The 25,115-nt window shown below is 34.8% G+C and overlaps 1 protein-coding gene across 4 annotated transcripts in view; it reads right to left on the bottom strand.

Annotated features, from left to right (window-relative positions):
- The window catches only part of FRMD6 (FERM domain containing 6), a 231,859-nt gene that overhangs the window by 27,054 nt on the left and 179,690 nt on the right, over positions 1–25,115 (bottom strand). For 3 of the 4 annotated variants that reach the window (XM_077909283.1, XM_077909282.1, XM_077909284.1), the window contains 3 exons: positions 9,767–10,011; positions 3,586–3,676; positions 408–511 (listed from right to left, as the gene is read on the bottom strand). In XM_077909283.1, coding sequence (XP_077765409.1) covers positions 408–511; positions 3,586–3,676; positions 9,767–9,865 — 294 coding nt within the window. In that variant the 5' untranslated portion in view covers positions 9,866–10,011. The remainder of the gene's footprint in view (positions 1–407; positions 512–3,585; positions 3,677–9,766; positions 10,012–25,115) is intronic. The other variant, XM_077909285.1, reaches the window with a different exon arrangement.

The raw sequence follows: 25,115 nt of genomic DNA, 5'->3' as shown, positions 1-25,115 counted from the left end.
ATCAGTATAATAAAGTAGCAAAGTAGCAAAGGGAAGTGTAGTAAAAATGAATTTAAAAATTATGAATAACTTCTAGAACATCAGTTTTGACAGCTAATACAGCCAGAGATGAGGAGTAAGCAATTTTTCCATGGTTTTCATTTCAAAGCATTATCCCAAAATTACTAAAGTTATTATCCAACATTATTTAAGCAGATACTTAAAAACTATTGTTATGTGCTATAAACAATTAATACACTTCATTAACATGACATTTTAGAACTTATAATTCATTTCCGTTTCCCATTCTCTACTTCATAATACTTTTATGAATTAAAATTTAAAAACTAAATATTTTTCTAATATACAATAGCTAAAATAAACCTTTTAAAAAATCAAAATAATTTTGCTTATAAATGTAATCTCACCCAAGTGACTTCGTATTGTCGTACCTTGCTGGCCTCTTTCTTCCATTCTTTTGGACAATATTTATACAGCTTTTGTGACAACTCCATATAGACATGTTCATTATCTGCACATTAAAAAAGGATACAAGATGATAAAGATGAATTTAAAAGAAAAGAATATACACAAAAATGGGTTTTTAAAAAAAGACTCAAGATTTGTGAATGTGTTTTGAATTCACACAATACCATGAAAACTCAACAAGATACTAAAAGCCAAAAGGTTGGCTAGACATTAATGACATCTTTTGAAATTATTTTGCATTTGCAATAGAGAACACATACTATTAAAAATATGTATTACTTAGAAGAAATACTAGCTTCTACCTCCCACTTTTACTTAGTTTCTACGGTCAACCTAATGTAGAGTCAAACTTGCAACACTGTGTGCTTCCTTGCTTTTAGAGAAACATGCTTTCGTTGAGCTCTCAGAGGATTCTTGTCATAGGTGGAGAATAATGAAACAGGGCAGAAACACCATCCTAATTGTTATGTAAGAAATTAGGAGACCCTGAGAATAACTGCCTATTTCCAAGTGAGGGGAACTTGCCCCAAGTTTTGTGAACTACAGCCTTTAAGGCTATTTCTTCTCTGTGTTCTCCACATATAGCATAGCCTGATAAAATGGCAAGTCATTACTTACACTGCCTTTGGGACTGATCCTGTGGAAAGAGGAAAAGAATCTCATGCAAAAAAAGAATGTCAAAGTATTTCCTCAAGGGCATGATGTTCTTAAGATGAACAGAAGCTATGATTGTTAAAACTCCAGGTAAAAGTGATCTAAACATGTGAAGACAGGCTGGTAAAAAAACATTAAAATTTTCAGATTTCCCAAAGAAAATCTCTTAAAATCTCAGTATTTCTCTCTCTTACAAAGCCATCTTCTTTTTAAAAGAGTTTATTTATTTATTTTAGAGAGACCGCGCATGTGTGTGTGTGTGAGTGGGGAGAGGGGCTGAGGGGTAGGAAGAGAGAATCTGAAACAGACTTCCTATTAGCTGTGCAGCAACCCAACATGGGACTCGATCCCACACAGTGAGATCATGACCGGAGTCAAAACCAAGAGTTCACGGCTTAAATGATTGAGCCAATTAGGTACCCTCAGAGTTTTAAGCCTAAAAAGTTTATTCTCTTTTCTCTAACCATCACTAAGGGAGTATGCTCATGGAAAGCTCTACATAAAAATAAATGTACTCACTCTGGAAGAGTAGAGTATCTCTTTGACTACTCCAAGGTTAACACAACTGACTGAATGCTGGAGTGTTTTAACTGAGAAAAAGGCATAAGAGAATAGGAAAGGTAGAGCTACTCTGTTATAAATGACATATTAAGCCAACCAATTTGAATGAAAGGGATAAAGAAGAGGTCTCAGATACAAAAAAAGGGTTACTTAAATTCACTTATCAGATCAACTAAATTATCTCCCATCTCTCATATGCTACCAATTAAACATGAAATGAACAAGACCAGACAACCTTCCTGTTGAATATGATTTGTGTTTGGCTTGAGTTGCCAACTGAAGAAGCAATATAATGAACAGAAATGAGACTGTTCTCTGTGTAATAGCACATATTTTTAAACTATCACCATCTCTCTACCATCTGACAGTTTGATCATGGCTCTATATTTTAGGCATTCTAAAGCATATATCAAAATCTGACAAGCAGGTAATTTCAGTTGACATGTGAGAAAAGTAAAATTGAGAGAGTCAAGTGATATTTCTAAAGCCACACAGCTAGCTAGTGGTAGAACCAGAATTAGAACCAGGTCATCTTATTCCTTTTCCAATGTTCTTTCGCCACACTACAATATCTCTTTTTAAAAAGGTATCTTAAAACTCTTATTTTGAAATCTAAGGAAGCTGTAAACTGGTTTTATTAGGCTGACTTGTTGAACAACACAAATCAACAGTCTGGCTGTAGTTGTAGCATTAAAAGAATTAAAACTTTGAGTTTAGAATAAAAGAAAAATTTTTTAGAATCTATACAGCATCTTATTTCTCCCAGACCCTTCCTTGAAAGTATGACTGAGAGATGTACTAATAGAAGGATAGAGTTAAACATTTGTGTTTTTATTGCTTTAATTATTGCAGGAAGAAACCAAAGAGCAAATGGCTGATTCATTGGTTGAGGTGCTCACTGCTCCAGGGTCCCTGGCCTCTCCTAAAAAGACAGCTGAAAATGGTTCACATTTTGGTGGAGAAGGGCCTTGTTTTTCAGCTGATCATGATATACTTTCCCATTTGGCAGATCTAAGCATTTATGACACTAACAGATTCTCAAGATGTCATAAACCTTTACATTTAAACTAATTCCAGGAGTAGAATATGATCCATATACAAGTAAAAAATTAAATACATTTCACAAAAAAAGTATATTAAAAGTATTATTGAAAACCTGAACAAAGATATAAATGGTTTTTTGACATAAGAGTAAATTAGATAAATTTAAAAATATGATTTGAAAGAAAAAGGTTATAAGGAATGGTGCTGGCAAATCCTGGTAACTTAACTCAAATATTATGGGGATGGGGTGGGGGAAGAGGCTTATATGGAGCCATTTATGTGGAGAAAACCTTCACATAAAGTATATAGCAGAAACTCATCCCCCATCTCCAAGTCATACAGTCTAATTGGAAAAAATGTATGAAGAGGAAAAAACAGAAAATGAGAGCAAATTAGTAGATCATTTTGTTATACTATATAGTCAACAGTAGGAGAACTTGAATAGAGGAAAGTTATTTTTCTTATGTCTAAATTTTTTAATGTCAGAAGTTATAAAACAAATTATAAAAACATCCAAGATAATTTCCTACTAGCTCCAGCTGCTCCCTGAGTGCAAGGCAACAAAAATCAAGCTTGGTTCACTAAAACAGAAAAGAACAAACACAAAATCTAGATTCCTTAAAAAGAACTGATTTTTAAGTTCAAACTATAATGCATGGTTTAAAATTCTAAATCTTAGAAGAAATACATATCAGTTAAGATTTAAAAATGAATACTAGACTACAAGTAATAACCAGTTTATGGGTATTATGACAATCACAATCTTATCACAATATGCCCAAATTAAGTTACAGCAATAAAATATCATTTCCCCAGGGATAGTTGGTTAAATCTATCAGCGGTGGGAGAAAGACCTACTTTGTATAACACTGAGTCCAAAGAGGTGACAGTCCTTTAGCCTGAGTAGGTCACACACCTGGACCAGCAACTGGTGACACAGAATTTTAACCTGTAGAGAAAAAACAAAACAAAATAAACAACACAACTTGAGATAATAAGAAAACCAAGCCTACATGCTGAGCCACAATCAGGCAATTTATTTATTTTATTTTATTAAAGATTTTATTTATTTATCTTAGAGAGAAAGAGCATGCAAGTTGGAGGAGTAGCAGAGAGGACAGAGAGGCAAGGGGAAAGTATCTCCTGCAGACTCCATACTGGGTACAGAGGTTGACATGGGGCTCAATCCCACAACCCCAAAATCATGACCCAAGTGGAAACCAAGAGTCAGGCACTTAACTGACTGAGCCACTCACGTACCCCCACAATCCGGCAATTTAATGCACCATACATATATGCCTTAAAAGGACAAGTTAACACTAGCAAAACAACTGTTGGTTCATGGAAATTGCTTTAATTTGTGTTGTTTTTCAGTAATGATTATCACAATACAAATTTTTACAAAATGGTAATAAGGTACCAATGCAATCTTGTACAAGACTCATAAATCTTATGACACATGGACAAGGACTTATTCTAAAACCAATGTGCATGATAAATATATTAGAAGGTACACAAAATAGGCTACTCAGATTATCAAAAGCAAGTCAGGCAAGTATCTTTACAAGGTATGTTTTCCTCTTGATGGTCTAAGCAAAATATTTATATACTATTATAGTGAGTGAATAACTCATTTTATTTATCTTAATCACGTCTATTGTCTTATAAGTACCTAAACAAGGGTCCCTTCTCAGTCCTAGTAGAATTCAAACATAATAAAATCCTATTAATTTGGAACTCTGTGACTAGGTTATTCTGAAAAGTTACATGGTGAACAATAATATACTCTTTAAAAGACATAGTTTTAATGACTTCTCTAATATTTAATCAAGCATTTTGAGGGATAGTAATTCTGCTGGGTCTGCCTCATTGAATTCAGAATCATTAAAGCTTATCAGAGTTGGAACTGACTTTAAGAGCTCATACAGGTCAATTTCTTCATTTTATTAAAGTAGAAAATACAACCTAGAAAGCTTAAAGTCATGCAGCTAGTAATGGCAAAGACAGCAAAACACAATTTTGCTCATTTAAGTATTAAAATATTTTTAAATGTGTACATTAAAATATATGCAACATGATGGTTTATCATTTTAGCTATATATATTATGTGTGGCATTTCCCCCTCATTTGTACTATTAATGTGCAATGATACTGATGCCACTTACAGTTTTAATTATAAATTCTAAATTAACTCTGAATTCATGACTTTTTATCATACCTTAATAAAGGTAACTCAGATTCAGAAAATAAAAACATGCTGAGACCCTTCAATAACTGAAAGCCAAACAATTCAGATGGTGATAATTCCAACTGAAAGAAGAAAAAATAGGTTTATTGCTCTTTCCACATTTATTATTAAATGGCAACTAATCTGAAGCACTTTATCTACTGGAAAGAGCAAATGGTATTTATTCAAGACCAGAAGCACATGAATTCAGCTGCTTAGGGGCAAAAGGGACTGGAAGAAGCTGGGACAGTGTCTTATTTTATATTCAGGATATATCGTTGACATTCAGTAAATGTCTGAAGAACAAAACATGAGTCTGATACCCCTGTGGGCTCCTCACCTTTGTTCTGTTTCATGACTATGGACTAGTCTCTGGCCCACTGAGCAGATGGGTTTATAGATCTGCCATTCAAGAATTTAGGGAAAATGCAGCATTGCAAGGCCACCAACACCACTGGGAGAATACATTTGCTAAGAGGAAATCATTTCTTTTTTGCTCATTAAAAAGACTGTGTGTTAACTGAATTTAAATAAAATAAAATGATTGTGTTTTTTTGAGTTCTGCATTACCACAATTCTACTTTATAAATAAGCTTAATAAACATGATAAAAGTATCAAATGTTATATAAAATTGAACTATTATACTACAAATTTGAGACTTAAAATGTCATACCATCTAGGGTACCTTTAATCCTTAGTTTTGACTGTATTTTCAAATGTCATAAACAAAGCTCTTGGGATAAAAATGTAATAACAAGTTAACAGAAAAATTCCAAACCACAAACCATATACAAAAACAAACCATGTTGTAACTTTGTGTAACCACTGTTCAAATAATGCTATACATTTCCTCCATATATATACATCCCATATACTTATCATTGTTCTGCTAGTTCAAATCAAGTATTTGGAGTCTACTGATAAAACTCTGTAACAACTATCAAGTATTGTTCTTGTTCAAAACTGTAATTTAAAAAAAAAACAAACCTGTAATTAAGTAAGGCTGTGGCTCTGAAGTTTTGTCTGCTGTGAAAACAAGCTGGAGTTTTTTGTATTTGCATATTATGAGTCTTCAAGGCTACATTTTAGCTGATTGTGAAATTATTCAAGTTCTTTAATCTTCAGGAACAATGGAGCTTTAAAAAGTGCTATAGAGTATGAGGTATTAAGAATTAAAGTATTACTTAAAAATCTACTGTATATGAAACTTTCTAATAAAAACAGCATTTGGGGCACTTGAGTGGCTCAGCGGTTGAGCATCTGCCTTCAGCTCAGGGCGTGATCCCGGGGTCCTGGATCAAGTCCCATGTCAGGCTCCCTGCATGGAGCCTGCTTCTCCTTCTGCCTGTGTCTCTGCCTCTTTCTCTGTTTCTCATGAATGAATAAATAAAATCTTTAAAAAAACAAAACAGCATTTGACCCTAAATGTCAATGGTTGGGGGTGCCTAGGTGGCTCAGTCAGTTCAGTGTCTGACTCTTGGTTTTGGCTCACATCATGATCTTGGGTCCTGAGATTGAGCCCCATGTCAGGCTCCACACTCAGCAAGGAGTCTGCTTGAGATTCTCTACTTCTCCTTCTGCCCCTCCCCCTACTCGTGCGCACACTCTCTCTTTCTCTAAAATAAATAAATAAATAGATAGGTAAATACATAATATTTAAAGTAAATAAATAAATAAATGTCAATGGTAATTGAGCAAGCATGTTTAAAATATATTAAAAAGAATTGTTGCCTTTTGTCTTACTGAACAGGTATAAACTCTTGGCCACTATTTATGTAACTCAATAATTTTGTGTATATTTATCATAATCTCATCATCAAAATTTACCAAGTTTCCATGAATATTTACCTGATGATTAAAATCTTTAAAACATCCCCTACTAGTTCAAACTCATGGAGAAACTAGAATGATCAAAACACTAAATTTACCTCTCATGCAGAAAGACAATATTTTACCAAATTATATATATATATTATATAAATATATATAAACTATATATGTAAAGAAATAAACTATCTTTGTTTAAAAAATAATAGAAATATGAAAAAATGAGACCATTAATAAAACTGTTTTTGCTATAATTAATTTGTTATACTACAAACATCAATGCAATTTGATAAAAAAGATAACACTGTAGAGAAAGACAGACCTTTGGCAGCCCTGAATGGGCTTTCTAGCAATGAGGGGTCTCCATACTACTTAACTCCTCCTCCCTCCTTTGTTCAACAGCTTGCTAGAGAGGAGTCTATGTGCCCTGGAATAAGAAAATCTTATCGCCCTACAGGGGATTCAGATTCTCCATTTGAGCTTCATTAACAGAGCTCCCTAATGAAATGAACAAACAGCTCAAAGAAATTTTAAAAAGTGCTACTCTATTAAGTGCTCACTTACTAAGCAATTCCCAGCTGCCTAGCACTACAATTAGCAGTTTATTCATGTTATATTTTTAAATCCCCACAATGACCTCGATGAGGAGAGGAAGATTACCTCTATTTTATAGATGAGGAAATCGGAAGCAAAAAAATCTAACTTGCCCAAGGCTGCAGAGTGTGTCAGAGAGTAAGGATTTCATCTGAGGTCCCTGTGACTCTGAAGCCCTCCTTAAGCATGATGATCCATGGCTGTACAACCTGTGAACATAGCCCTGACCACCCTGTAGGGATATTACACTAATTTTGCAAAATAAGGTAAGTGAAGACATGTAAAATTAATCTCTGATAAGGAGTTAAAGTAATAATAGCTGCTACTATGTATGTGTAGGAATGATGCTATCCGCTAATCCTCAATTCTCACAATTACACAGTAAGATTATAGAATAGGTGTTATTCCTAATTATCTTCCTCCATTGAGATTTTAGTACCAGTTAATTTCTTTGAAAATTATAGTCAGCTCTTAGTATTCCTCATGAACCCAGATTAATCTTCCTTCCACTTATCCAAGGCCAGTAAGGTCTTGTTCCATATCCTATATGTATACGTAGCTGCACAAATGAACACACAGATATACAGTCCACTGAGTAGAAAGATATAAATGGACCTGAGAGAAATTTCTTAAGTGCTTAGGCTATAATGCCATGGATAATGAAATTTTTAAAAATTCAGTGGGTATTTTTTTTATAAAATAACAGAGTAAAGTTGTATCTTAATGTATTTTGCCCATGACCACACTGAAAAAGATAAGCTGTCAAGTTTTATTAGATTTTTAAAAAACAAATGTTGTAAAAATAATAGCCTATTGCTTCACATATTCAAAAACAACTTTGGGTACCCTAAATAACAATGTTGCTAATCAACAGAAATTCTGCCCAACAGATGACAAAATTCATTCAAGAGGTAGGTGATGGGCAGCCTGGGTGGCTCGCGGTTTAGCGCCGCCTTCAGCCCAGGGCATGATTCTGGAGACCCGGGATCGAGTCCCATGTCGGGCTACCTGCATGGAGCCTGCTTCTCCCTCTGCCTCTCGCTCTGTCTCTCATTAATAAATAAATAAAATCTTAAAAAAAAAAAGTAGGTGATGCTCAGACAATCCCTATGAGCAAAAATAATGTTATGGCAGTAAATCAAGAAACTGAGGAACTGTGGTGATCGTCAGAATAAAACTGAAATAATTATGATAATAAGCAGAACCTTTTCCTGTCTAAATTTTTTAACGAAGTTACTTCAATATCATACATATTCAGTATAACATTTAGAAATATTCTTTTATATAGCAATTAACTTAAAAATATAGTAGCATATAGCAAAGAAAATCAACTTAAGACATGCACAAAAGCAAGTTTTTCCCTAATCCATTTGAATACAATCAGTGAAAGGAAGAATATGAACATTGATAATAGGGAGAGGGGTTGAAAAATGCTAGGTATGATTCTGATTACCATAAATCTGTTTGGCAGTCTCTACCAAAGCTAAACACAGGTATACTTTATGATTCATAGCTCCACTCTTGAATAAACCCCAGAAATGTATACATATGCACATACACACAAATGAATTTCACAGGCTAAATGTTATTTAAAAGAAGCCAGATACAAAAGAGAACACACCACATAATTTTAGCTGCATGAAGTTGGGAAAAAAATTACTCTATGGAGAAAATAGTTCCTACCCTTTGGGTGGATATTACTGTCTAGAAGGAGTCACAAAATATTTTTCCAGGGTGCTGAAACTCTATCCTATCTCAAGCTGGATGATGATTACATGGGTGTACACAATTATAAAAATTCTCTGAGGTGCACACGTAAGACTCCTATACCTTGCTGTATGCAAATTATAACTTAATTTTAGAAATTAAGAAAAATAGTAGCATATTCCTCAATGACCAGGTTAACTAAGAGGGTTAACTCTGACTCAAGAACCGTAAGCCACATCTTTGTGCTCTCAAGTGCATGGCCTATTCTTGAAATTCGCTGGATTTATGCTACTATTAATGATCAAAATGCATATTAAGAAGCCAGCAGTTATTACTATTTCACATGTGCGACAACTCTAAAGCACTTAAAAAGCAAATTCATATTATATATTAATAAAAATGTATATGTCAGTAAAACATTTTAAAACAGCAAGGTGTTATTTTTCTATAATATAGTAACCAAAATTCTGTAATTTTACCCTCAGGTGAAAGAATGTTGAAGGCAGTTGCACTTAAGCCATAATTCAAAGTTTATACCTGTGTAGACAACTTTAACACCCCAATTCTGCTACATTATTAATGCTTTCATTCTGTAATGTTTTCACCCTTCACCGGTAGTAACTTGAATGTGGTCACTGGTGTGAACAGAATATTCAACTATTTCTAAAGTTGGATCCACTTACATTTATGATGATGTTCAGAGATTCATCATTGGGAAGGAAAATACACACACTCCGGCGGTCTTGCATGACTCTGTTGTTATGGAAGTTCAATTTGTTCATTGTGTTGTGGGCTCTCTAGTGGTCAGGGCTGGGCTCCGAGTCCTCAGCAATTCCTCTGATTCCGAACACTCCAAAGCCAAACTCTGCTCCTCATCACATGCCCTACAGGAGAAGCAGCATGATGTTCCACTACGTAGGTTTCATAGCTGTAAAAAAAGCCCAAACACCAGCCATAAATAAAGTCAGCAAGATTGGTGAGGAGAGAGACAGAGAGATGAGCAGTGCAACTGCTCTTGTTGGCACAGGGACAGCACGTCTCAAAGGTAGGGTTGCCTAGTTTAATAAATGAGAACTCACTGAAATTTATTCTGTATTTTGCCCACTATCAACTGTTTTAAAACTTTCATTCACGTCATGAATTAAACATAAAGCCACTGAGCGCCTCATATATTCAAGGCAGTACTATGCACTGCAGGGCCCACAGAAACAGAGAGCCTGCCTCTGAGAAGTTTCCGATCTCACGTGGGAGATAATCAAGAGTTCCATAAATAAACAAAATGACAAAACAGCAGCAACAACAAAATTGTCAATCACTCCTTTTTTTCCATTACAAACTCAAATAAATGTCTTGGCTCTTCTATTACATTCCTTCTTCAACCACTGTGGTCTGGCTTTTACTTCTTCACATCACTAAAGTGGCTTTACCAAAGGAAGCCAGTGATCTCTAGACCATCAGCAGAATCTCTAGGATTCACTTCAAATGATCTCTTACTTACCAAGGTTAAGTCCTCCTTACACCTTTTTTCTCCCTGATTTTTTATGGCACTGCTCTCTCTCCTGATCCTTTAACCTGACAATGCAAACAATACTTCTATGTTTTTCACCAACCAATTAACACACAGAAATAACAAAACTGTATATCTCAAACCATGTTTGTATACAAAAGAACTGTGGATTTGGGGGATATCTAATCAATTTATTAAACATATTTTTAAACTTCTCTCAGGTTTTCAATGAATACAATTGTTTGCAAGTAATGAAAATTTTATCTCCAATCTTCAATATTCACACCCTTTCTGTGTTTCATGTCTTACTGTGTTGGCAAAACTTTGCAGAATAATTTTAAAACAATTTAAAATAATTTTCTACTTTTAAATGACTGTGTCTACTATTTCATATATTATTGCTAATATAACACTATTCAACCAAGTACATTAAGACTGGTTGCCTCTCAAACCAACAGTAATTATTTTTCTCCAGTAGTATTTATATTGCCTCTTTCCACCTATATTTATTGGAGCAGAAGAGAATTTCCAGGAATACAAAATTGTTTAAAAAGGCAGACAGTATAACCACACAGTTTTAATAGAAAGGCTACAGTCAGTGCTTACATAAATCAAAGCATAAATGAGATATAATCTGGTCTATTTGCTTACAGTTAAATGTCCATCTGTTATCAACAGGAAGATGGGAGGGAATATAATCTTAATGGCACTAAGAGTAAATATAAACTAGTATTTCTTTTTAAAGTATGAATAAAATACCATCCATAAGGGAGCTACTCAAACTAAGTAAAAACAAATGGTAATCTTATATTCAGTATTTCTTTATTAGGAAGGTGACTAAAAGTCCCCTTAGAAGTATTTCGCCTTTCTTAAAGGATCATAGCAAATGTTTCACACTAGGTTATAGCTAGCACATCACCCCATAGCATCAGTGAAGGTCAGCATTGCAGTTTATCCCCAGTATGGGATGATTAGCCCATGTGTTCTATAAACACAACGAAGTGCACCCCAAATCCAATCCACTTTTAGTTCAACAGTTCCAAAGCACCAATTGGAAGACCGGTGTTGGCTGCCTCAGAATCACCTGGGTGTCTATAATAAGTACAGAATCCTGAGCACAGTGACATTTCTACTCACTCAGAATCTTCCAAGTCAAGACTCAGGAATCTTAACCTTTTAAAAAAGTTCCCAGGTATTTCTGACATATAGTAGTGTATAAAAACCACATTTGAATTAACACAAGGAAGGTACTGAGCAGACAGCTGATTGTAATACCTTCATAGTATAAACTGGGGAAACAATGAAGTATAGAATGGGGAATAAGCAACATATGTAAGAGACATTGTCACTGTAACTGGAAAAAAGTCGTCAATATTAAAGGCTCTGAGGAGTCCTGCAGACAATTTCTTAAATTTGTTTAACTTAATATTTCTCAAATTTACTTGGTCACTGAATACTTTCCCTCTCATATAAGTCCTATCTATTAAGGTCCTGTAGAATAAAATTCTTAAACATACCAAGGAAAAGTATGGTTCTAAAACAATTTCCTTGTAAAATCTTTTATTTATTTATTTTAGATTTGAAATTTAGAGAGAGGCAGGGACATAGGCAGTGGGAAGAGCAGGCTCCCCGCGAGGAACCCGGGACTCCAGGATCACGTCCTGGACTGAAGGCAGACGCTCAACCGCTGAGCCACCCAAGTGTCTCTCCTTGTCAAATCACTAATGGTAGATTTTTTCCTACATATTGATCTATTCCAACACTTAGGCTTCCTCTCTACTAAAATCTTTTCAAGAAGAAATTATCAACTATGATTAAATGCATCTTATTTAAATTCAAAACCTTGAATGATATTAATCCCAACATAATTCTTATTATTCAAATTCTACACTTCAAATTGAGTTACTCCTATAATTGTCCATTCCTAATTAAACTAATTAAAGGAATGTATTTCTACTGACCTACTTTCTAGGATTTAAAAAATAAACTAAGGAAAAAATATCTTCTGAGGTTTGAGTTTCCAGAGCTTCATTAAGATAATTTTCAAATTTCATTTGAGTACAATTTTTAGTTATTTTATGATTCAACTAATGCAGTGAAAAAAAAAAGAAAGAGATTGGAGGAGGATTATTCAAGAAAATTTCATAAAAAAGCAGAGTCTTTCAGAAGCAGTGCTGCACCATTGCTGCTGCTTCTGCTTTGAGGATGGCAAACTAAAAAAGTCCCAAAAGAGAGATGAGATTAAGTTTTAATTCACCCAGGAGTACATGAAAGCTGATTAAAGGGTTCCAGTAAAAGGGCAAATGTCTATATCTCTAATATGCTTCAGTATAAAATGTAATCTTACATTGGACAGTCCTGGGGAAAAGAATCAGACTAAATTTACACCAATTTGAATCATGGAAATTAGCCTCTGAGTCCTTAGCTAAGTCCAAACTGAGTCCCAGGAGAGCATACTTCCTACTCCAAGGCAGGCCCTTTTCTGTCCAGTGATCTTAGGATAGATTATTACTTTTAGAACAGATATTTATGAAGAACACACCATGCTGTGGTATCATATATTCCAGACAACAACGAAACAACCTTAATAATGATCAAACCCCATCCTGTCATCTTTATTAATATCTAACTTACAAATAAAATATAGTAAGATATAAGACTCCCCCACTTGAATTTTAAACCCACATAATTATAAACATCTCTTATAAGTTGATGTTTGAGCTTATAACAAAATTAAGAGAGGGATGTCATTTCCTTCCTTCCCTCCCTCCCCCTTACACATCCATCCTTCCATCCATCCCAGGGAAGAGTTTTCCAAATAGAGGGAACAGCAAAGGCCAAGGTTCACCTACTGTTCAGAAAAGGCAGAATAAAAGTACTAATTATAAAAAAAAAGTACTAATTGTAGCTAACAGTACATATGTATTATGTGCCAGGTGCTTTTGTTAAGCACTTATGCTATATTAAAGAAAACTGTAAACTCTTTGCCATGCTTCCCATTAAGAGATGGGATCTATTTCCCCTTCGCTTAAATCTGGGCTTGCCCTGTGACTAACTCATATTCAGTTAGAAGTTCTACCTCATGGATAACTCATTTGTGCAAATACTCTTTGTTATTTCAAAGCATTATCTCTCATTAATAGTTCAGTAGCTTACAGTTATATTTCTTGTCTATTTCCCCTACTCAATTTCTTTTAATCTCTAATGATAGGCACATAGTATTTGCTCATTAAGTGTGGGTTTCACTTACTACACACGTCTTTGGACAAGGAAGATCCTACCGCAAGGTTTCTTAACCTTGGCATTATTGACATCATGGGTCTAATATCCTTTGTGATGTGGAACATCCTGTGCATTAGGGGATATTTAGTAGCATTCCTGGCCTTTACTCACTAGATGGCAGGAGAATTCCCCCACCTCCCAGTTGTGACAACCCAAAATTTCTTTGCAGATTGTCAAATGCCACTTGGGGCAAGGTCACCCATTGTTGAGAGCCAACTATTGAGAACAAGTTTCCTTAAACTCATTACTTTTTACCTTCAGGCTGTTTTTTTTTTTTTTTTTTTAAATAAAGGCATATCTGTATCTTTGTTTTATTGCACTTTGCTTTATTGCACTTCACAGATATTGTACTTGGTGGGTGAGGGGTTATTTGGTTTTTTTTTTTTTACAAATTTCAGGTTTGTGGAAAGCCTGTTGGTAACATTTTTCCAACAGCATTTGCTAACTTTGTGTCTCTGTATCACACTTTGGTAATTCTCACAGTATTTCAACTTTTTCATTATTATTATATTTGTAATGGTGATTTGTGATCAGTGATCTTTAATGTTACTACTAGAATTGTTTTGGGGTACCTATGTAAGATGGGTGGATGCTCTGCTCCACCAACAAGCTGTTGCCTGTCTCCCTATCCTCCCTATTCCCTGCAAAACGATAAAACTGGAATAAGAACAATTAATAACCCTACAAAAGTCTCTAAGCATTCATGTGAAAGGAAGAGTTGGATGTCTCCTACTTTAAATCAAAAGCTAGAAATGATTAAGCTTAGTAAAGAAGGCATGTCAAAAGCCAAGACAGGCTGAAAGCTAGGTCTTTTACACCAGTTAGCCAAATGCAAAGAAATGCAAAGAAAAGTTCTTGAAGGAAAAGTGCTATTTCAGTGAACACACAAACGATAAAAAAGCAAAACACCTTTATTTAGTGACCTGGAGAGATCAAACCAGCCACAACATTCTCTTCAGCCAAAGAGTATCCAAAGCAAGGCCCTAACTCTCTTCAATTCTAGAAAGGCTAAAAGAGTGAGGAAGCTGCAGAAGAAATATATGAAGCTAGCAGAAGTTGGTTCATGAAGTTTAAAGAAAGAACCCATCTCCATAACATAAAAGTGCAATGTGAAGTTGCATATGCTGATGTAGAAGCTGTAGTAAGTTATCTAGAAGATGTAGCTCAGATAATAAATGAAGGTGGCTATCCTTAAACAACAGATTTTCAATGTAGCTAAACAGCCTTCTGTCAGAAGATACCATCTAGGACTTTTATAACTAGAGAGAAGTCAACTCCTGGCTTCAAAGCTTTAAAGGACAGGCTGACTCTCATTAGCTAGGGGCTAATGCAGCTGGTGACTTTAAGCTGACACTAATACTCATTTACCATTCCGAGAATCCTAGTACTCTTAAGAATAATGCTAACTCTTCTCTGCCTATACTCTATAAATGGAACAACAAAGCCTGGATGACAGCCCATCTGTTTATTGAACACAGTTTATTGAATATCTTAAGCCCACTACTGAGACCTACTACTCAGGAAAAGGTTCCTTTCAAAATATTACTGCTCATTGACTATGCACCTGGTCACCTAAGAGTTCTAATGGAGACGTACACTGAGATTAATGTTCTCAAGCCTCCTAACACAGCATCCTTTCTGAAGCCCATGGATCAAGGAGTCATTTCTGACTTCCTAGTTTTATAATTCTAGAAATAATTTCCATAAGGCTATAGATGTCATGGGTAGCAATTCTTCAAATGGATGTGGGCAGTCAATTGAAAATCTAGAAAAGAGTCACCATTCTAAATTTAGGCCATTAAGAACATCATTAATTCATGGGTCAAAAAGTCAAAATATCAGCATGAGCAGGAATTTGAAGAGGTGGATTCCAATCCTCATGGATGAGTTTGAGGTGTTCAAGATTTCAGTGGAAGAAGTAACTGTGGATGTGGTGGAAACAGAGAACTAGAATTAGAGGTAGAGCCTGAAGATGGGACTGAACTGCTGCAATCTTGGGGTAAAGCCTGAATAACGAATGAGGAGTTGCTTCTCTTAACAGATGAACAAAGAAAGTGACTTCTTGAAATGGAATCTACTCCTGGTGAAGATGCTGTGAAGACTGTGGAAATCACAACAAAGTATTTAGAATGTAACATAAGCTTACTAGATTTAAAGCAGCAGAAGGGTTTGAGTATTGACGTCATTTTTGAAAGAAGTTCTATTGCAGGTAAAATGCTATCAAACAGCATCATGTGAGACAGAGAAATCATTCATGAAAGGAAGAGTCAACTGATGCAGCACACTTCATTATCGTCTTATTTTAAGAAATTTCCACAGTCACCTCAACCTCAGCAACCACTGTGCTGATCAGCTGATCCCAGGTGAAATGCTTTAAACCTGGGTGCCCTTGGGCAAGGTTCTTTACTTCTTTGTGTCCATTTTTCTCACCTCTAAAATTTAATTTTTGTGAAGATTATTAAATTTTCACTACTCTTTACTACCAAGTAACATTATTGATGTCCTATTATTGAAAATAAGTGGAAGAACTGCTTTTTGGTAGTATGTGGTGGTTATAACCAATCATTCTGTCATTAATCTTATCTTGACTTCTAAAAGAAAGTGTTTTTCTCTTGTTTGTAGCTAATAGATTATTTCACTTCTAAATTTAATAATGAAAAAAATAAATTTAATAATAAGATTTGCTACATACACCTTGGGGCTGGGAATGGCAAAGCACCTTCCAATTAAAGTGGACTTAAATTGGTGCCAACTAATGCTTATCATACTCTAAGGAATAAAATGATGTGGTTAGTTCTACAAATGTTTGTAGTCTTTGACAAAGTAATCTCACTTCTGGGGAATGCATATAAAGGAAATAATTCAATCAAAGTACATCACACTTTTGATCATAAGTACTCACTAAACTATTATCAATTAAAGACTGGAAAAAAAATCTACACAGTCTAGTAATAAGAATGGATTAGTGAACTGTAGTACACCAATAAAAAACACTATTGAGCACATTCTCCCCAAATCACAAATATCTACTGTAGCCCAAAATTACTGTTTCACTATGTTTTTAGAATAGAACTAGCAGGACTAAAGGAAGCTCCTAAATCAAATAGGTAGAAAGAAAGACAGTAAGACAACAAGGCAGGAAGAAAAACAGACAGAAATTAATGACTCAATCAATCACAAATTTCTGTTAATGAGCAAGTATATAAGTTAACTGGTACTTGAGTCCTCCAGCACTTCGTTAAAGTATACTCCTTTTTGTCTCACATCATTTCTAAATTCTGGTCCTTAGAGGCCTTATCATGTTTTTGAAGAGTTAAAATTAACACAGTAGAAATAACAGGAAGTAATACAATTATATTTCAAGTTGAATGCTAAACTGTGTGGTCAAAAGGTTGTCCATGGATTTGTGGAAAGGCTGAGAACAGAGGGAAGTACAGCTGCTGAGGAAAGAGTTCATGGAGGGAGGTGAAATGGTTTGTATGCAGTGCGGAGAAAGAAAGAATGACAAGGGTGAAAGTCATATAGATAAGGGCCCCAGATAGGGAGGCAGGAGACAGACCTGAGCCCCTCAGAGAATCTGTGTTGCTGTCCCATGATGCAAACACAGACCACAGACCGGAGAGATGAGAAATCAGGTTATAGAGCTTTCCCCTGAATTATAAGGCATCTCCTTCAGTATCCTGACCAAGCTTCCAAGGAGACTCACTGAGACATCACAACAGTATCCTGTAGAAGGTGTCATTTTTCAAAGTTCTGTTCTATATTAACCAATCACATTCTCTAGCTTTGGCAACTCACTTTATTCACTTGATTACAGAGGCCAAGCACAGGGTAATGATAATAGTGTCAAAAAGGAAAATGAAATCATCACTTTTTTTCACAATTGAGATTAAAAATATATTTCTTCAAAGCATGATTCTAGACATATTCTGGACTATTCTCTAGACAGAATAATAATAAGCATAATTCTGTTAATCAACAATTATAATGGTTTCCTACCCGGCGTTCATAAAAGAAGTAATGGGTACAACAATCAGACTAGAAAAAGAAATAAAAGGCATCCAAATTGTTAAGGAAAAAGTTAAACTGTCACTATGTACAGATGACATGATACTATACATAGAATACTCTAAAGACCAAAAAACTATTAGAATAAATGAATTAAGCAAATTTTCAAGATACAAAATTAATACACAGAAATCAGTTGCATCTCCATATACTAATAATGAAGTAGCAAAAAGAAAATTAAGAAAACAATTCCAGACATATCCAATAAAGGGTTAGTATTTATATAAAGAACTTCTATATGGCAATTCAGATGGCCAACACAGATGAAAAGATGCTCATCATCACTTGTTCTCAGGGAAATGCAAATTAAAACCCAATAAGATACCAGCTCACACTTGTCAGAATGGCTAAAGTCAATAACACAAGAAATAACAGGTGTTGGTGAGGATGTGGAGAAAGGGGAACCCTCTTGCATTGTTGGTGGAAACGCAAACTGGAAGAAGTATGGGGAGGTTCCTCAAGAAGTAAAAAACAGAACCATACTAAATGATCCAGTAATAGCATTACTGGGTATCTACTCCCAAAATATAAAAATACTAATCTAAAGAGATATGTGCACCCCCTCTGTTGCAACATTATTTACAATAGTCAAGAAATGGAAGCAGCTCAAGTGTCCATCAACAGATGAACGGATAAAGAAGATACGGTGTGTGTGTGCGTATATATATATATATATATATATATATATATATATATACACATACAGGGAAATATATATATACACACACACACACAATCAGATATTTCAACCATAAAAAGAAGAACGGATAAAGAAGATACGGTGTGTGTGTGTATATATATACAGGGAAAAATATATATATACACATACACACACAATCAGATATTTCAACCATAAAAAGAATGAAATCTTGACATTTGCAATGACAGGGATGGAGCTAGAGGGTATAATGCTTAGTGTTATAAGTCAGAGGAAGACAAATGCCATATCACTTCACTGAAATGTGAAGTTTAAGAAACAAAACAAATGAGGAAAAGGAAAAAGAGAGGGAGAGAGAAACCAAGAAATAGAGTCTTAACTACAGAGAACAAACTAAGGTTACCAGAGGGGGGGTGGGGAGGGATGGGTGAAATCGGTGATGGGGATTAAGGAGTGCACTTGTAATGAGCACTGGGTGCCTAAAATAAAAACTTAAAAAAAAAAAAAAAGATTACATTTACAACTGCATGAAAAATAATAAAATACCTAGGAATAGACTTAACCAAGGAGGTGAAAGATGAGTAACTCTAAAAGTTATAAAACATTAAACAAGAGATTGAAGACACAAACAAATGGTAAGATATTCCATGGTCACTGATTGTAATAATTAATATTGTTAAAATGTCCATACTACCCAAAGCAATCTATAGATTCAATCGTCATCAGAATACCAACAAGATTTTTCACAAAATTAGAACAAATAATACTAAAATTTGTATGGTGCCACAAAAGGTTCCAAATAGCCAAAGTAGTCTAGAAAAAAGAAGAACAAAGCTGGAAGTATCACAATCCCAGGTTTCAAGATACACTAGAAAGCTGCAGTAATCAAAATGTACCATACCAGCCCAAAAACAGATACACAGATCAATAAAACAGAATAGAGAACCCAGAAATAAATATTTGCCTTATATGGTCAACTAATCTATGATAAAGGAGGCAAGAATATACAATGAGAGAAAGTCTTTTTAATAAATGGTGCTGGGAAAATTGGATGGCTACATGCAAAAGAATGAAACCAGACCACTTCCTTACACTATTACAGAAAAAAAAAACCTCAAAAATTAAATACTTAAATGTGAAGCCTAAAACTATAAAACTCCTGGAAGGAAACATAGGCAGTAATTTCTTCAACACTAACTTTAGCAACATTTTTCTAGATGTCTCCTAAGGCAAGGAAGACAAAAACAAAATTAAACTATTGGGACCACACCAAAATAAAAAGTTTTTGCACAGTGAAAGAAACCATTAACAAAACAAAAAGGCAACCTAAGAATTGGAGAAGGTATTTGCAAATGATATATTCAGTAAGGGGTTAATATCCTATATAACTCAACACCAAAAAAAAAAAAAAAAAAAACCCAGAAACAAAAAACCCAAACAACCCAATTAAAATGCAGAGGACTTGATGGTATACAGTGATGCTCAAAATCACTAACTGTCAGGGAAATACAAATCAAAACCACAATGAGGTATCACTTGTTACAATGCCTAAAATCAGAAAGACAAGAAATAAATTGGCAAGGATGTGAAGAAAAAGGAATTCTCACACACTATTGGTGGATTGAATGCAAACTGGTACAGCCACTGTTGAAAACAGTATGGAAGTTCCTCAAAAAATTAAAAACAATTATCATATGATGCAGTAATTCTACTACTGGGTATTTACAAAAAAATATTAATTCAAAAAGAGATATGCACCCTATATTTGTTGCAGCATTATTTACAATAGTCAAGAAATGGAAGCAACCCAAGTGCCCATCAATAGATGAATTGATAAAGATGTGGTGTATATACATACTCAACCACAAAGAAGGCTGAAATCTTACCATTTGCAAAAATAGGGATGGACCTTTAGAGAGCATTACGCTAAGTGAAATAAGTCACACAGAGAAAGACAAATACTATAGTGCAATTCACTTGTATGTGGATCTAAGAAACAAAACAAACAAAAAGCAGAAACAGATCCAAAAATACAAAGAATTGGCGGTTGCTAAAGGGGGTGGTGGAGGGATGGGCAAAATGGGTGAAGGAGAGTGGGAGATACAGGCTTCTAGTTATGGAATGAATAAGTCATGGGTATAAAGAGCATAAGGAATAGTCAATGATATTGCAATAGCATTGTTATGATGACAGATAGAAGTTACACTAATGGTGAGCATAGCATAACACAGGAAGTTTTTTTTTTTTTTTTTTTCCACAGGAAGTATTATGTTGTAAACCCGGAAACTAATGTACCACTTTGTGTCAACCATACTTTAATTAAAATAAAAAGTAATGAGATCTTTATAATTATTTTAAATATTTCAAACACCCTGTTAAAACTGGCATATATTTTAAAAAATTGATATATTTACCTATGGTGATATTTCAAGGAAAACTAAAAGATCATTCACTTAAGTAATTTTAATACCATTTTTCAAGTGCTTATTTTGATAGTACATTTAGTGTTTTTTTTGTTTTGTTTTTTAAATTCATGAGAGACAGAGAGAGAGAGAGAGAGAGAGAGAGAGAGAGAGAAGCAGGCTCCATGCAGGGAACCCTATGTGGGACTTGATCCCAGGACTCCAGGAGCATGCCCTGGGCCAAAGGCAGACGCTCAACCGCTGAGCCACCCAGGTGCCCCCAATAGTACATTTTGTTTTACCTGCCAGATTTAAAAAATGAAAACAACTTATTTTGATAGACAATCTTTTCCAACATGAGGCCCAAGGAAGATGGGGGAGAGGAAAGACAACCAAAGTGATCTCCAGTGGTCGAAAGGTTGTGATTTAGTTGTATACATACATTTAAAAAATAATTTTAATTAAAAAAATCCTTCCTTCTGTCTAAGCTATCATTCTAGTGCTTTTCTCTGCCACCATATATCTTCACTGTATTCTCATCTGGATTTCTAAATGTTCTGTCTTGTTTCATTCTTTAAGTCGGCCACCCCAACCATGCTGCCAAGGTGACCTCATTTTTTTCTCTCTCCAAATGTTCACTTAAATTCTAGTTGTTTAACATATAGTGTAATATTGGTTTCAGAGAATTTTGTGATTTATCACTTACATACAACACCCCATGCTCATCATAAAAAGTCCAGAGTGACCTCATTAAATGGCACATCCAATCCTGCATCTCACATCCCAGCTCACACACTCTTTCATGCTACAGCACTTCCATAGGAGAACATCTAAACTCTAAGGCACAATCTTTTACCATTGGGTTCCATCCGGCCTCTGTGTGGGCATTCTCTAACTCATGCAGTACATTTACTACAATTGTTTTCATTGTAGCTCTCCGAGCAAGTCTTTCTCTCATATGTCTGTGCTTTTTACTGTACTGTTCCCTCTGCCTAGATATCCTCCCTGGCCTATTATCCACTCACCTCCAAAAGAACAAGAAGCTTCGTTCTCCCCCAGAAACTCAAGATACTTGTCTGGGAAGCATGCTTCCACATTGGAAGGAAGCTGATGGGTCATTTCCCTTGCACTCTTATCACCCTTGTACTTGTTGGCAAGTCTGTCTCCCCACAGAGAACTGGAATCTCCTCCAGGGTAGGATCCATCAGCATCATGTCTCTAATGTCTGCAGTAGAATTGGGTCTAATAATAGGAAAACAGTAGGAAGCAAGGAGTAACTTATTTATAAATTCACTAGATATTTGAATTTTCTAGCAATTAAGATTAAAATCATATTTTCCTTGTCTTTAAAAGTAGAAGACAAACATGAAAGAAAATTAATTTCCAAATATTTTAACAAAATACAGTTTCTAAGACAGCTTCCCTGTGTATCAAGTTAAGCCAACTTATGTGAAAGCAAATATATTAAAAAATACATTGGTTGGGAGGCATTAAATGGCAAATACCAAAAATATCCAACCCAAACTTGAACTCTGCAGCCAAACTGCCTGAGTTTGACTATTAGCCAGCTATTTCCTAGGTATGTGACCTTTGACAAGTCCTTTCACCTCTACATCTCGGCTCCCGTATCTGTAAAATGGAAATAGTTACAGCATCTACTTTAAAAGATGACATAGGCACATAGTAGATACTATAGAAATGTCAACTCTTAGTAAATTAGTTAAATGCTATAAGGAAAATTTATAAATACCAAAGTAACTTGAAGGCTACCAGTAGGATGAAAGGGCTTATGGGTAGTTTGATGTGGTAGTTTGAGATGTCATGCAAAACCTGGTTTTTTCCTGGTACCCTTTAAGGTTTGCATCTCTCTGAGTGGTCAAATAAAAAAATGAGGAAGCAAACATGAGTAATGATACTCACCCTAACTGGATGTCTTAACTCACCAGCCACCCATCATACAGCAGGGGCAAAGAATAAAGATTAGATGGGGCCAACTGTGGGCCATCTCTAGAGGTAGAGGTAGGATCAACTTCCCCTGAAGTACATGGGCATCAAAACAAAAATCTGAGTACCTTTGGGAAGCTGGGAGATGAGGGGAGATGCTAAATAGGGAACCAACAAGAACAAAGGCAATGGTAAAATTCATGAATTTTAAACCAGAGAAACTTTATTTTTTTCATAGCCATCTGTATTCAAAAGTCATATCAGGTTTAGCAACCAGGCACAAAAATTCCTTTCAACCAAGATGAATTTCTAGCATGACATCGCCAACAAAAAGTGCTGTTCTCAGGGAAAATCCTCCAACTTAGAAGCATCTGCTTCTAATTTCCACAATGAAATCTTTGATTCCTTCATTCATGGGACTTGCACTCAATTCCCTCTGACACTGGAACTGCAGCTTTCTAGATAATGATTTTGCTGTGAAATTCTTATTATCTGGTAGTAACAGAGAAATTCTTATATTACACACAAATCTTTAACATTATACTCTCTTTGGAAAAAAATATTTCAGGAGAAAAATAAGTAAAGTTAATGTGAAGAATATATACAATTCTTTCCTATGAATACAAAGTTCAAAAACAGGTGACTAACCAATAATTCACTCAGGGATACATACATGTATTGGTAAGACTATAAAGAAAGGCAATGTAATGATTAACCTCAAAACTGTACGGGATGGAGTAGTCTGGGAGTAGGGGATGTCTTCTGAAAGAGGAAGGAGCAACAAAGGAGCTACAGAAATTATTATTTTACTTATGCTTGGTAGTGAATACAATGATGTTGACTACTATTATTGTTTTAAAATGTACATAGACACTATAAGCATTTTCCTGTGTATTTAATAATTAACAAGTAAAATTTATCAGAGGTGGTATTATTGAAAATGCTGTGAATAATTACATACTGGTGATTAAACTTGAAAAAAATACATAAGGTAGGACAAATATACAATTCTGTTATAATACCCTACTACTGTTAACATAAAACAAATCCTATACAAAGACTTGAACTACAGCAAACTAAAATAATCCTTATAAAATATTATTGTGCTTATTGCACAATTGTTTCTATGGCCCAGAAATGGGGGAAAACCTTAGATATTCTGGTATTGTTAATGAAATCTCATAAGAGTATTCACAATTTGGTAGTATGTGTATGTATCAATTTCTGGGGTTCTATCTACTACTAAATGGAAAGATAATGCAATAAAATAACCACCAAATGAAAACTTTATCACTGTGTCAGATATTACAGATGATCTATTCCAACCCCTTATTTTTATTGGTAATGAAACTGATACTGTGAGACACTGACCTGCCAAGATGATACCAGTCAGTTTTAGGTACCCAGTGTGCTATACTTTTCAGGATTTTTCTTCTCTAAATTCTGTTCAAAAGCTCCCATGAGTAGGGAACAATTTAATTTAAACTAGTCTCTTTAAAAAATTTATTTTTTATATAAAGATAACATGCTAAAATGCTTTAGTGAAGCAAATGTACCCAAACACTAATAAAATCTGCCTTCCATGCTGACAGTTGTAGAATTATATGTAAAAACGTTTATGACACCAGAAAATGAGTTTGAGATCCTAGGAATCCAAATTTTACCCTTATATACATAAATTATGGGCTGCAATTATTTTGCTAGCCAGACACATCTGAAAAAGTAGCATTTGCAGCAGGACACACTCTTACACACGCACACATACTGTTCATGTGCCAAACGTGCAGAATGGTGTAAAGTAAAACTCACAGGTCCAAGTATTCTTTACAGTAAAAGAAGATCAAAAGCACAATCTATAGACTTCAAAGTAAAAGATTCCTCCAGACATTTTAATAAGGCTTTATATTGCTACAAAAGTTCTTATTTAACATCCCATTGGGGGCTTGCTGTGAATACATAAGTTAGAGACAAAGTTCTCACATAAACTTATAAAGACATCTGAAAATATCAATATCAAAAGTCAGAGAAAACATTTATTTTAATTTAAAAAAACTTGAAACTCTAATTTCAGTTTTAAAAGCCTTTACATAAAAAAAATTGATAAAATTTTCATTTTATATAGGGCTTCCCTGTTATATATGGCTACCCTATTCCCCTGGGGCATCATCCAA

Source organism: Canis aureus, chromosome 9 (assembly GCF_053574225.1).
Source record: "Canis aureus isolate CA01 chromosome 9, VMU_Caureus_v.1.0, whole genome shotgun sequence".
In the NCBI taxonomy this organism is placed as follows: domain Eukaryota; kingdom Metazoa; phylum Chordata; class Mammalia; order Carnivora; family Canidae; genus Canis; species Canis aureus.
The sequence above is the reverse complement of the archived record's forward strand: the minus strand, read 5'-3'. Positions and strand labels throughout refer to the sequence as shown.